Genomic DNA, 15,272 nt, shown 5'->3' with positions numbered 1-15,272 from the left:
TGCTCCATCTACCAATGTCCTCCATGTTATTCCTTATGCTTCACAAGTAAGTGAAACCATATGATACTTGACTCTCTCTGCTTGACTTACTTTACTCAGCATAATCTCTTCCAGTCCCATCCTTGTTGATACAAAAGTGGGAGATTCATCCTTTCTGAAGGAGGCATAATACTCTATTGCATATATGGACCACATCTTCTTTATCCATTTGCCTGTTGAAGGGCATCTTGGTTCTTCCCACAGTTTGGTGACTGTGGCCATTGCTGCTATGAACATTGGGGTGCAGATGGCCCTTCTTTTCACTACAGCAGTATCTTTGGGGTAAATACCCAGTAGTACAATTGTAGGGTCATAGGAAAGCTCTATTTTTAATTTCTTGAGGAATCTCCACACTGTTTTCCAAAGTGGTTGCACCAACTTGCATTTCCGCCAACAGTGTAAGAGGGCTCCCCTTTGTCCACATCCTCTCCAACACATGTTGTTTCCTGTCTTGTTAATTTTGGCCATTCTAACTGGTGTAAGGTGGTATCTCAGTGTGGTTTTGATTTGAATCTCCCTGATGACTAATGAGGATGAGCATTTTTTCATGTGTCTGTTAGCCGTTTGTATGTCGTCTTTGGGGAAGTGTCTGTTCATGTCTTCTGCCCATTTTTTGACATGATTATCTGTTTTGTGTGTGTTGAGTTTGAGGAGTTCTTTATAGATCTTGGATAATCGGCCCTTTGTCTGTAGTGTCATTTGTGAATATCTTCTCCCATTCCATGGTTTGCCTCTTTGTTTTGTTGACTCTTTCCTTTGCTGTGTAGAAGGTTTTTATCTTGATGCAGTCCCAAAAGTTCATTTTTGCTTTTGTTTCCTTTGCCTTTGGAGACATCTTGAAAGAAGTTTCTGTGGCCCATATTGAAGAGGTTACTGCCTATCTTCTCCTCTAGTATTTTGATACATTCCTGCCTCACGTTGAGGTCTTTTATCCATTTTGAGTTTATCTTTGTGTATGGGGTAAGAGAATCGTCGAGTTTCATTCTTCTACATGTAGCTGTCCAATTTTCCCAACACCATTTATTAAAGAGTGTCTTTTTTCCACTGTATACTTTTTCCTGCTTTGTTGAAGATTATTTGACCATAGGGTTGAGGGTCCATATCTGGGTTCTCTACTCTGTTCCACTGGTCTATGTGTCTGTTTCTGTGCCAGTACCATGCTGTATTGGTGATCACAGCTTTGTAGTAAAGCTTGAAATCAGGCAACTTGATGCCCCCAGTTTTATGTTTCTTTTCTTATTTTTTTTTAAGATTTTATTTATTTTATTTGACAGATAGAGATCACAAGGAGGCAGAGAGGCAGGCAGAGAGAGAGAGGAGGAAGCAGGCTCCCTGCCGAGCAGAGAGCCCGATGCGGGGCTCGATCCCAGGACCCTGGGATCATGACCTGAGCCAAAGGCAGAGGCTTTAATCCACTGAGCCACCCAGGTGCCCCTTGTGTTTCTTTTTTAACGCTCCTTAGCAATGTGGGGTCTCCTCTTGTTCCATAGAAATTTTAGGATTTTTGTTCCAGCTCTTTGAAAAATGCTGGTGGAATTTTGATCAGGATGTCATTGAAAGTATAGATTGGTCTAGGCAGTATAGATATTTTAACAATGTTTATTCTTATCCATAAGCATGGAATGGTCTTCCATCTTTTTGTGTCTTCTTCATTTTCTTTCATGAGTGTTCTGTAGTTCCTCGAGCATAGATCCTTAACCTTTTTGGTTAGGTTTATTCCCAGGTATCTTATGGTTCTTGGTGCTATAGTAAATGGAATAGATCCTCTGATTTCCTTTCTGTTGAATACATTTGTTCAACCACTTATAGTAGTTGTGGCTGCTGTTGTTTTGGGTGTGTGTTTCACAAAATTTACAAAACACTGGGCATGCAAATTTAGAGACTCAGTACCTACAGAGATAGTTCATTCAAGAAAAAAAAAAAATTAGACAAGATTCCTGCCTTTAAAAGAGCTTGAAACATAGTCAGCAGAAATTATGGCTACACTCACAGTAGAAGGGAGTGAACAAGGGCCACAGGAAATGCTGACTGTGGCATGAGTCTGAAGGGAGGCTGCTTTCCTTTCTGTTCCACCTTGATTTTTACATGGTACTTGCTTTTTATCCTAGCAATAGCCGGAACAACCAGCTTCACAAAGATATGGTGCTATTAAAAGGAATGTAGTGCTATCTATTGTTAAAACTGTGAACTACCTCGGGCTGGTGTTTTCCTTTGTGTCCAACAGATGTCAAGCATGTGTTTTCCTTGATCATTAGAATGTTTCATAGTGTCCTTCTACACAATTTGGGGACCACAGGTTTATGACTATTATTTTTTCCACTTAGAGGCTACTGGCGATAGGTTAACAATATCATCTGTAATTTTTTCCTTTTTTTTTTTTTGATGGGGAGTTGAGTTGGGAATCTCAGCATATAATTTCCAGAGTGCAGGAGGAGAATTGAATTCAGTTAAGGTAGTTAGACCCTTCTCATAATCTGCTTCTTATTTCGTGATTCATTTCTTTCCTATCAATATTAGTTTCATGCTTTCAAAATGATAGTCATTCTCCTTGATAGAAGTAATACAAAACAGGTACTAAATAATTCTTCCTTCTGTATGCTTTATTAGTGAATGAAATGAAATTTCATTTGCCCTAAACTTCTAACTATGAACTTAACTAAATATATATTTAATAATATATTAAATTTAATATATATTATATTATATATATATATTATATATTATATATAATATATATATTATATTATATATAAATATATTAAATATATTTAATAATAATATTAAATATAATATTTAATAATAGTTAATAGCTAATAATTAATAGTTAATAATTAAGTTAATCAAAAAAGTCTAAAAAAGGTTTTAAAAAGTTTAAAAAGTAAATAATTAAAAATAGTTAATAATATATAATAAGTAATAAATAAAATTTACAAATTTATATATAAATATGAAATACATATTTATATATAAATATAAAATCTTTAAAATAAATAGTAGTCAATAATAATAGTTAATAGTTAATAATAAATAACTATATATTTAGTTAAGTTCATAGTTTTTTAATATATAATGGTTATATATATATAATTCATAACTCATTTGTGTTTTAACTCTTCTTGACACTACTCGTGTGTTTATCTTTGGTTATTTATCCATCTTATTATCAGTCATATTTTTTCCTTTATCCTTACTTATCAGAGAGGCTTTTATAACTAATATTTAAAAATATTAAATTGAAAATATTTTAAAAATATTTTTATTGTAGTAATATATATATGACATAAAATTGACCATATTAGCCATTTTCAAATGCATAGTTCAGTGGTATTAAGTATATTCATGATGTTGTCCAATCATCACTACCATGCGTCTCTGTAACACTTACTTCTTGTGAAATGGAAACTGGTTACCCACTGAACAATAATATCTCCCATTTGCCCCCAGCCCATGGTAACCACAATTTTACTTTCTGCCTCTATAATTTTGAATAACTTAAGAACCTCATGTAAGTAAAAGCATAAAATATTTGCCTTTTTGTAGGGACTTACTTCACTTAACGTTTGTCCTCAAGGGTCATCCATTTTGTAGTTTATCTCAGAATTCCCTTCCTTTTAAGGCTGAATAATATGCTATTGTATGCATATACCACATTTTGCTTATCCGTTCATCTGTCAGTGGACATTTGGGTTGCTTCCATGTTTCGGCTTATGTGAGTAATGCTGCTATGAATATGAGTGTCTAGCCATTTCTTCAAGACTCCGTTTTCAATGACTCTGCTTTCAATTCTGTTGGATATATAATCAGAAATGGAATTGCTGGATCATATGGTAGTTCTATTTTTAATTTTTTTAAGGAACTGCCATGCTATTTTCTACAGCAGCTTTTCTATTTTAAATTCCCACTGACAGTGCACAAGGGCTCAAATTTCTCCGGATCCTTGCCAACATTGTTATTTTTTATTTATTTATAGTAGCCATCTAATGTGTATGGGATGCTCTCATTGTAGTTTTGATATGCATTTCCCTAATGATGAGTGATATTGAGCATCTTTCCATAGTTATTGGTTATTTGTATGTCTTCTTTAGAGAACGTGTATTCTGGTTATTTGCCCACTTTTAATTGGGTTATTTGTCTTTATTACTGAGTTGTGATTATTCTTTATATATTTTAGGCGCATGTCCTTTATTAGATATATGATTCCCAAGTGCTTTTTTCCGATCTGAGTGTTTTCCTTTCATTTTCTTGATAATGTCATTTTAAGCACAGATGTTTTAAAATTTGATAAATTTCAATTTGCTCAGTTTTTGTTGTTGTTTATACATTTGGTGTCATATCTAAGGAACCATTGCCAAATCTAAGGTTATGAAGACTTTCTCCCTTTATTTTTTTTATAAGAGTCTTACAGTTTTAGCTCTTAGATGTAGGCCTTTGATCCATTTTGAATTAATTTTTAGTTATGTTGTGAGTTAAGTTTCCATTTTCATTCATTTCAAATGTAGGTATCCAATTGTTCCAGCACCGTTTTTTGAAAGAACTATTTTCCCCTTGGTTCTTGCTAATCTTGTTGAAAATCAGTTTACTATTTTCTGTTGACTCTTTGATCTATATTTCTGTGTTATTTTATTACTTTGGTCTATGGGTTAGAATATGCATTTTCATTTGCCACAGTCTACTTCAGGTTTGTACTGACTTAATGCTGGTAAATTATCACAAGTAAACTCTTGAAATAGCTCCCTTCCTTTCCCCATTTTGAGTTATGATACTGTGCAATTTTACATATATGTGTGTATATATGTATGTATAATAAATCCTATATTACACTAATATAATTTTCTTTCAACAGTAATAGGTTTTAAAAAAATTTAGGAGAAGAAACCAAGATGAATATATGGATATGTACACACATACACACAGAATCTTGAATGTTTACTCACATAGTTACCTTCTCTGGTGTTCTTCTTACCTCTACATTATTCAGATTATTTGCTTTCTGTGTCATTTCCTTTTAGACTCATGGATTTCTTTAGTATTTCTTGCAGGGCTAGTCTGACAGCAATGAATTCTCCCACTATCTTTTAAAAATTATCTGCAAACCCATCCTTCCTTCCTCCCTCAATCCATTCTTCCTTCATTTTTTTTTTTTTTAAGATTTTATTTATTTGTCAGAGAGAGGGAGAGAGAGCAAGCACAGGCAGACAGAATGGCAGGCAGAGGCAGAGGGAGAAGCAGGCTCCCTGATGAGCAAGGAGCCCGATGCGGGACTCGATCCCAGGACGCTGGGATCATGACCTGAGCCGAAGGCAGCTGCTTAACCAACTGAGTCACCCAGGCGTCCCTCTTCCTTCATTTTTTGATGGGTAATTTTTCTGGGTAGAACTCTTGATGACAAGTATTCTTTTTTCTTTTAGGAATTTGAATATGTCCTTCTACTACCTTATGGCCTCCATCATTTCTTTCAGCCTCTAATTGTATTTTTCTCTAACTATGAATGAATTTTCTCTTACTCCTTTAAAAGTCTTGTTTTTGTCTCCCAGCAGTTTGACTATGATATATTTGGTACGAATCTCCTGGTATCCTATTTGGATTCATTGCACTTTTGGGAAATGTAGATAAATGTTTTCCATTAAATTTGGGAAGTTTGAGCCAATCTTTCTTCAAATATTTTCTGCCACTTTCTCTATCTTCTCATTTTGGAGATCTCGTAATACCTCTTTTGATGCATGGTGCACCTGACATTGCCTCACAGGTCTCTGAGGATCTGTTCATTTTTGTTCTATTTTTTTTTTCCTCCTTTCTGTAGATTGGCTCAATCATTGCTATATCATTACATTCTACCTATTGCTTTTTTGTTTCTTTTGTTTTGTTTTTGCTTTTTAAAAAAATACTTCTCTTTTCTTAGAGAGCGTGTGTGCTAGTGGGAGAGGGGCAGAGAGGGAGAGCTAGAGAGAGAGAAAATTTTAAGCAGGCTCCATGCCCGGCGCAGAGCCCTACACAGGGCTTGCTCTCACGATCCTGAGATCGTAACCTGTGCTGAAATCAAGAGTTGGAAACTGAACTGAATGAGCCACTGAGTTGGAAACTGAACTGAATGAGCCACTGAGGACATCCCCCCCACCTCTTGTTCACTGATTCTGTCTCTTTTCCTTTCAAATTTGCCATTGAAGCCTTTTCAGGGAAGTTTCCATTTCAGTTACTGTACTCTTCGGCTCTGGAATTTAGTGTTTTTAGGCACTCTGTTTCTGTATTAATGTTCCCTTTTTACTGAATCATCATCAGATTTTTCTTTAACTCTTAGAACATACTTAGAATAGCTGCATTGAAGTGGTTTTTGCTGTACTGAATACTGGGGATCATTCAGAGTCTGTTTCTCTCAACTGCTATTTTTATGAGTATAGTTCACAATTTCTTTGAGTGTGTTGTAATTTTGTGTTGAAAGCACTTATGTTGTTAGATTTTTTTTTGTAATTTGCATATACTTAAACGGTAGAAAATTTTCTCCACAGCAGTGTACAGCTGTCGATGTCTAATCAGGTTTTTTTTCTTTTTTTTATTTTAATTTTTACTTACAGCCTAGCTTCCTAGGGGTCATTACTGTGTCTGAATCAGCCAAATAGCTGGGCAATGCTTGTGCTCAAATACTTCCAGACCATATAGCTTCTGCCAATCAATACGTGTATGGTTTGGGGGATGTTTTCTGAGTTATAGCTAGTTCCCAGTTCTTCCTTGACATTCATTTTTCTCTGGCTCTCATGGTTTTTCCCCATCCCTTCATAGTTTTCCAGCCAGCGAGGAATCAATGGAGAGTTTATTTCAGGCCTCCCATGACTCTATCATACCCAGTATCTCCTGGTTTATTATCCTGTAAATTCACCACTTAACCTACCTTGGGAGGTTATACTCAGGCTTGAAAACCTGTGAGTTTTCCCTCTTGTTCCCAAATGACTGTGCCAATTTTTGGCGGCAAAGCTATGAATTTCTGCTGCCAACCCCAGATCAAGTCCATGCCCTGTGGCACCAAAGCTACTGTTTGTAGTCAGCCCTACTGGTAAAACTAACACTCCTGACTATGGAACTGGTATTATGGGAACAACCCCCCCCAAAAAGACCACAGACTCCTGTTGTTGCTTTTCAAGAGTAAATGTTCTCAACTTTTTGTTTACCTGTGGTTGACTTAGATCTCCCAAAATGGTTATTTTGATGATTTCATTCAGTTTATATCACTAAACTCTTTCTGTTGTCATAATTAGAAGCACTCCTATTTGCTTTTACTTTTTAATTTTTTAGTAACTTTCTAGATATTGCTTTATTTTTACATTTCAGATATTTTTAAGTTCTCAGTAACTGTCTTCTACTTGTTTCCTATTAATTAATTCTTGGAACTGGGTTCATGGCCACATCTTCCCTTGTGGTTAGGTATTTCCACATCACCAAGTTTCTGGCTGAATTGATGTGACAGAAGTGATATGTCAGAGTCCTAGGTTGTGCTCTCATAGGTATGGGGCATGCTCTCCATCTCTCCTTTTGCCTTTCCTGTTGAATTGGATACGGACTTGGTGGTCATCCACCTGGGACCATGTAAACAAGGACAACCCCCTAAGGATGGCAAGACAAAAAGACAGAGGGAGCTGAGACACCTGTCCTCATCGCCACAGTGTTCCCAGCCTCTCATGAAAAAGGGAAACATACACATTCTCTTTATACTCAAAATAACCCTGAGAGTTAGACATTATTCTCCCCTTACTATATATGAGGAATGATTCAGAGACTCCAACCAAATTTTGACTAACAGTCACACAATTACCAAAGTGCCTAAGCCAGGATTAAAACTCATGGCTCCCAAACAAATGGATGTCGTCACAATATGATACTATCTTTCCTTACAAGAAAGTCTGGGAAATGCAAAAATCACACTTGGCAGTTTTGAAGAATGAATGAATATGTGACTATTTTCTCAGAATTCCCCTTTTGGCATGTAAAAGGGTGAATTTGGGTTATCTTATGGCTAGGATTTCATAATATTTATTCTGTGAGTGGTATTGAACCATCTAAGCCTTCAGGTCTTTGAATATTCTCGTTTCAGAGTCAAATAGGCACTATACATTTATACTGCGAGGTGGGACAAGATTGTGGTTAGAGATGGTCATAACAAGTGATCAACTGTAAACATTTGGAAGAGTCAGTTTGTGTCTTTGTGTATGTGAATGCTTGTTGCCAATGAAATTTTTGAGTAATGCCAATTCTTTTCTATACCCTTTGGCATGGGATGGAAACATATATCTTTCAGTCATCCCAAAAGTATGTCGCTGTCTTAGAAAATACTCTGAAGGTCAGTTTTGATTGCTTTATCTCTGAAATCTGTTGTGTTCCTGGTAGCATGCAGAGTTTTAGATGTTGTCACTAATAGTCACTAAAAATATTCAATTGCCATAGATTACAAAGTTCTTTGAGAGTGTTACAAAGGAGACAGTTTATGAGTCTTTGTGGTTCTACCAAGAACAACAGGATGTGGAGCCCTAAATTAAAAATCACTGACAGATCAAAAGCACTGTCAGTGTTCAACAATCCAAACAACCTGTGAAATATGGCAAATTCCCAAATTCAAAAGTAGAAGGTCCTCTTTGGAAATGATTCTCTTTTTCTGTGACATTTTGAGATTGGTGCTATTCTTGTCCTATATCTAACTAGGCATTTGGACAGTTAGAGTTTTAATATAACAATGCAAATTCCAAAGAAGGAGAAAAGATAACAAGGAAGAGAGTGTATCTAAGTTTGAATATTTTTCCTTTAAAAACATGACATCACAACAGGGGGGGTTGAGGGGGTAGGAGAAGAGTAAATGAAACAAGATGGGATTGGGAGGGAGACAAACCATAAGTGACTCTTAATCTCACAAAACAAACTGAGGGTTGATGGGGGGAGGGGGTTGGGAGAGGGGGGTGGGGTTATGGATATTGGGGAGGGTATGTGCTATGGTGAGTGCTGTGAAGTGTGTAAACCTGGCGATTCGCAGACCTGTACCCCTGGGGATAAAAATATATGTTTATAAAGCTGTAAAAAAAAAAAAAAAGATAAAAGAAAGGATGAATACCCAAGTTTTGTAGCAACATGGCCGGGACTGGAAGAGATGATGCTGAGTGAAATAAGTCAAGCAGAGAGAGTCAATTATCATATGGTTTCACTTATTTGTGGAGCATAACAAATAGCATGGAGGACAAGGGGAGATGGAGAGGAGAAGGGAGTTGAGGGAAATTGGAAGGGGAGGTGAACCATGAGAGACTATGGACTCTGAAAAACGATCTGAGAATTTTGAAGGGGTGGGGGGTGGAAGGTTGGGGGCACCAGGTGGTGGGTATTGTAGAGGGCACGGATTGCATGGAGCACTGGGTGTGGTGCAAAAATAATGAATACTGTTATGCTGAAAAAATAATTAAAAACAAAACAAAACAAAAAAAAAACATGACATCAATATTATCTCCCTTAGGATTAGAGACATTGTCTTTAGGAAGCCTATGCATAATATATAGAATTTTATTTATTTCAAATTCAGTGCTCTTGAAATAGTTTCTTAAAATATTATTATTGGATTATATCATGTCTTCAAAGTGGGGTGTATCCCTCACGAATGCTGATGAATTAGTAATAGCTCTTAGTTGAAAGTCTCTGCCTGGTGTGCAAGATAACTTCACTTTTCTATTCCATACCCACTCACATACTTTTCCCTTTGTTGATTGTACTCTCTTCTTTCACTATAATAAATTTTATCCACAAGTAGGACTATATGATGAGTCCTGCAAGACTTTCTAGCAAATCATTGAACCTGGGGTGGTCTTGAGGACTCTTGGCATAAATAGGGAAAGAGCTCTACTGTTATACCCCAGAGTACAGCTTGATTTCTTTTGGTTTCCTTACACACTCTGCTTACCCTTTGGAAAATAGTTTCTTTATCTAGCTCTTTATTACACTAGTTAATCCGAATGTGCTCTCTCTCCTCTTCCGAAACCCTATCACCCTGTGAGGGCAAATACTTCATATAAAAATACTGATAATTATTTGATTGATTCATTTCTACACATGATTTTTGGAAGTTTCTTAACAAAAACATTAAAGGTTTTTTTAAAGTAAGGTAACACAGAAACCTTTGAAATGTTATTTAATGAAAAACTCTGAGTAGGATGTGCTTCTCTAAACAGATGGAAGATTATGCACTTTGTTAAGCCAGGAGGTAATAAATAACTGTTGGCTGATTGTCCTTAAAAAAATAGTTAGACCTTATTTCTCTCCTTTACCTTTACATATTCTGGCAGGGAGGGGGGTTGGTGCAGAATGAGGGAAGATATGCGGGAGACTGAGGAAAATATGCAGTGATAAGAGACAATGTTTCCATAGTGTAGTTACATCATACAAAATATCACTAAAATAGTGAGGCGAACGCTCTTACGTGCCACATGGAAGCAATCGTATTACTCCATTGCACCTCTAGCAGGTGTGGGTATATCCACATAGTCATCCAGATTATTTCTTGCTAATATTTAGACTATTTAATATCCAAGACATTGTGGGTATTTGTATCACCAACTATTATTCTTTCTTTTCCACCGTGCTCTGTGAAGCAGGATGAGGCATTGTGCTTAGTGGAATGGAAAACTTCCTTTTAAAAATCCAGAAATTATGTTACTTAAATTTCAAGTTTCAACATAACTTATTTATGTTAACTTTTAAATTAATTAAGTAGAAAATAAGTGTTATATATCCTTGGATACTTTCTAAGAAGAAGGAGGAGGACGAGTAGGAAGAGGAGGAGGAGGTGGAGGAGGAGAAGGAGGAGAGGAAGAGAGAGGGAGGAGGAGAAGAGGAGGAGGAAGGAGGAGAAAAAGAAGTGCTTAATGTAAAATTCTGTGGTCCACTCCCTATGTTTATGACAGCTGCATTAACCCACAAAATTGTTTTATGCTTATAGATAAGAAGCTTTGTTTTAGAGAACTCATGATGTGTACCTTCTGTTTATTAATGTTTTAGTAAACCACATGTCTTCTTGATAAAGTAATCCTGAATCAGAAAGACCTCTTTGCTGGATATCTTACTTCAGCTTACTTGTGTGCTTATTGATTGCCTTTGCTAATAAATGCTCTCTCCATTGTAATTTAGCTCCATCCCAACAACCTCCACCCAGAGGACAAGTTCAAAGTTCTTCTGCTATCAATCTCTCCTGGAGTCCACCTGATTCTCCAAATGCCCATTGGCTTACTTACAGTTTATTCAGGGACAGTTCTGAAGTCTACACAACTGAAGATCAGTATCCATACAGTAAGTTTAAAGGTTTGGTGATAGAAAGATATAATATTCTAAGAACTGATACATTAGTTAAGTTCTTTGACACTGAGGATAAATGATGTTGTGGTTTCCTGCATCTAGCAGAGAGTTTCAAGTAGAGACAGAAATACCAGTCTCACTAGCAATGTCCTCGTAATCAAAACAATGCAATAAAAATGAGATGCTTCTTATTTGATAAGCCCTAATGCTTATCAAATCTCAATGATGAAAAAAAATTACCCTATTCAACCAACATTGATGAGGATGTGGAGGAGTTAGAATGTACATAAACTGTTGGACTATCTATGTAGGTTCATTGGCACAATTTTTCATACAGGATAAATTGTTGAAATGTATGAGAAACTATATCCTTTTGTATACCATTTGACTCAGCATCTTTTTTTTTAAGAAAGATTTTATTTACTTACTTAACAGAGAGAGACACAGTGAGAAAGGGAATACAAGCAGGGGGAGTAGGAGAGAGAGAAGCAGGCTTCCCACTGAGCAGGGAGCCTGATGCGGAGCTCGATCCCAGGACTCTGGGATCATGACCTGAGCCCAAGGCAGATGCTTAATGACTAAGCCATCCAGGCACCCTTAGGAAACTTATCTCAAATGAACAGTCATAAATGGACACAGAATATGTTCAAGCCTACACTATTTGCAACAACAAAATATTACAAGACATTCAAATATTCAAAAATGTTTCAATAAATTATGATAGTTGGATAATAGGATCTTGATACATTGGTAAGTGAACTGTGGAATATGATTACCTATAAAATGATATTTTAATTTACATATTAATGAATGGAAAGTGTCCATAACACACTGTGTAATGTAATAAAAGGTATTACAAATAACCTGAGTTATAGTAAATTCAAAAATATGTAGAAATTTTGGAAGACTTACAACAAACTGAAGCTTAGTTTTCTCTGAGCATAGGGATTACAGACAATTTATCAAATATTCATATTATATGGGTTGTTCTTAGGTTAAAAATGGACTTTTTTTAAAAAAGTAGAATCAGAGCACTAACCTTCATGCAAACAATGCAATTTTATGTATACACTGCCATTTCCAGAAAGATAGAATATAATATGAACGTAAATTGAAAGAGAAAGGATGTGAAAAACCATGAAGATTATCTTTACATCTATAACTTTTAAGATTTTAAAGGAGCTTATAAAATTCAAAGTACAGGGACCCTTGTCTTTAAAAAAAAAAAACAAAAAACACTCAGATGTTTAAATAGTTTCCCTAAAGTCGGAATGAGGAAACAGAAGTATTTATATCCTTCCACCTCTGTCTTCTTGGATATTTGTCTCTAGTCATGTTTAGCAACAAGCTAGTTTAAGAAACTAGTTTAAAAAACAGTGGAATAGTGATTCTAATTTAAGTTTCCATTTTGTTCTCTTTGTTTAATACCCAATTTTCCAAATTCCAGTTTACCTTACTTAATTAGTTAGAAAAGCATATAAAGTTCTATAGAGGAACTGAAGTTCCATAATCTTCCTCAGAATGGTTAGGGAGATGCCTCATTTTAACACAGTGATTGGATTTAAGACTTTTGCATAGTATACATTTATATTGTGTATGTACTATGGTAGGTTACATTTTGCACCTAATTCTGACTGACATGCACCTACATTATTGTGTCCACTTTCTGTTAATTCTAAATGTTTCCCCAGTATTCCAGCTCTTCTCTGAAGTTAATGGCAACTCTGAACTTCATGATGCAGATTGCAAAGGGAAATGAACATCTGTCTACATCTGCCATGTTGGCAAAGCGTCCTAAAAACCTGCTACTAGAATGTTTATTTTCTTCCAAATATCAGCATGATCCAGGTGTCCTGAAACTTAAACTTTTGTGAGAAGGGAAAAGAGAGTTATAAAAATATTGAAAGTGATTTTGAAGATGACAGTACCATGGGTTGGGTTATTTCTGAAATTGTGAATCAGGGTCACCCCGTTTTTCCATTTAGCTTAATTCAATAATAAAATTAAACTTCAATTATACCCTTCAATTCCAGTGACATGTTTTCCATAGTAACATATTGTGATCTATTTTATAGACCATTACATGAGAAAACAACGCTCTGGCTCTTATTCATGATTGCACTAATATAGAATCCAAATAACAGTTTCTTACATAATAAATGTGTACTCATTCGCTAATCAGACATTTATATAATCCTATTAAACGAGGTATTATTTCCTAAATCCTTCTTTTCCATTAAAAAATGCCACTTCTGGCATTTCTTGACAATCACTATAATTAATGATGTGAAAATTATCTGCATGATGGCATTTGAACAGTAAGAACAATTGGTTAACACTGTCAGAACTTTGTATCATTCTAATAATACCCTCATGTTTATTACTCTATTTCCAGTGTGTGGATAGCATGTGTAATATGAAAAGGAAACAGTACTTATATTCAGTCGGATGAACACAAATCTTTGGGTTAAATAAAGGCATTTGGAATTATAGGTGGAGAATCATTGAACTTTTCAAAGAAAATTAATAGTGTTGTCTTCTGAGAAAGTTTGATCATTTGGTTGAGCCCATTATAGAATTCCTTGTTAGAATAAAAACTTTTCCTAGCTTGCCTGATGCACCATGGGAATCTCTAGGACGGTGGTTTCCAACCTAAGATCATGACACACTGGTGTATTATCATCTTTAAATGTTGCAAAGTATCAGTTACTAGTAACACACAAGTAACAGTGGAATAATTTAAAAATTTCTGAATAATAAAAAAAATAGGAGAGACAGGTATAGATGTCAAATAAGTGCACTGGGAATTGTACATAATTAGTGCCTACTATTATCTCCCCTGTAACTCCAATCTGATTTGCCCACAAGTATTTCCTATGTGATGGGTGTGAGGAGAACAGCTATCATAGGAAATAGAACTCATTTGATAGTGCTGTAGTTTTAGGGAGTGGCCAATAAATCATACTATGTTTTCCTACTTGAGTTTGGAACTAAAAGAGAACTAGATCTAGGATTCAGTAAGATGGAAATGAAAAATAAAAGTCATTTTCATTACTGATAAAAGTCAGAGCTGGAGAATAGGCCTTCTCTCCCATACTAAGACAGATTAGAAGGGAGAAAAATCAATAGACTGATCTAAATATGCTCTGTTTCCCCCCTTTCTCCCCAAATTCACAGTTAAATCATTTCTCACTTGGGAAGCCAAGGGTAGAGGGATAGTCCTTACATGTTTACTCTAAAAAGTCCTTTCACAGAGAAATGAGAGGATGGATACTTCTACACCTGACCACTGGTTACATAGCCTAAAGACGTTAGCATAGTTTAGAGTTGCAGATGACGATACATCTTAGTGAACCCTGAGACTTCATTTCTACCTTCGATATCATTACCATTTGTTACTCTATACCAAATCAAGGGATCGATGTAACAAGTGGTAAGATGTTTCTGAGAGAAACAAACAGTAAATATAGGGAGGGAAGGAAACCAAGCAACCGTTTCTATAAAGCTCTTAATATTCTTTCCTGGAAAAATCAATCAGTTGTATATGGAAAAATCATTCCTTCATTTATTCAATAAAATTTTATTCACTGTTTACTCCAGAGCAGGAACTGTATGAGTCACTAGAAGCACAATCCTGGTAGGAGCAGTTTTCGTTATTGAGAGGCGAGATAAAACAGTAAGACAAAATTATAATATGTATTAAATGTTAAATTAGAGTAGACTTGGAGTATTAGGAAAGTACTGGGAGGAGGAGAGGACGACATGCCTGTGGTGGCAGAGAGGGAGACTGAGGACCATGGAACGTCTCACAAGAAAGAGGTGATGTGGGAGCTAGGTTAGCCAGATACTGCAGTAAAGGAAGAACGATTTTCCTGGAAGAAATTGTATGTGAACAGGCATGAAGGGAGGCTGTATGAGAAAAT

General features: G+C 35.8%; 1 protein-coding gene across 1 annotated transcript in view; it reads left to right on the top strand.

The window, feature by feature from the left end:
* USH2A (usherin) overlaps nt 1–15,272 on the top strand; it is a 705,277-nt gene that overhangs the window by 165,153 nt on the left and 524,852 nt on the right. Inside the window, 1 exon segment of the mRNA XM_047705734.1 lies at nt 11,185–11,343. Coding sequence (XP_047561690.1) covers nt 11,185–11,343 — 159 coding nt within the window.

The sequence above is a fragment of the Lutra lutra genome, chromosome 15 (assembly GCF_902655055.1).
Source record: "Lutra lutra chromosome 15, mLutLut1.2, whole genome shotgun sequence".
NCBI lineage: Eukaryota > Metazoa > Chordata > Mammalia > Carnivora > Mustelidae > Lutra > Lutra lutra.
This window is presented reverse-complemented; position numbering and strand designations above follow the sequence as displayed.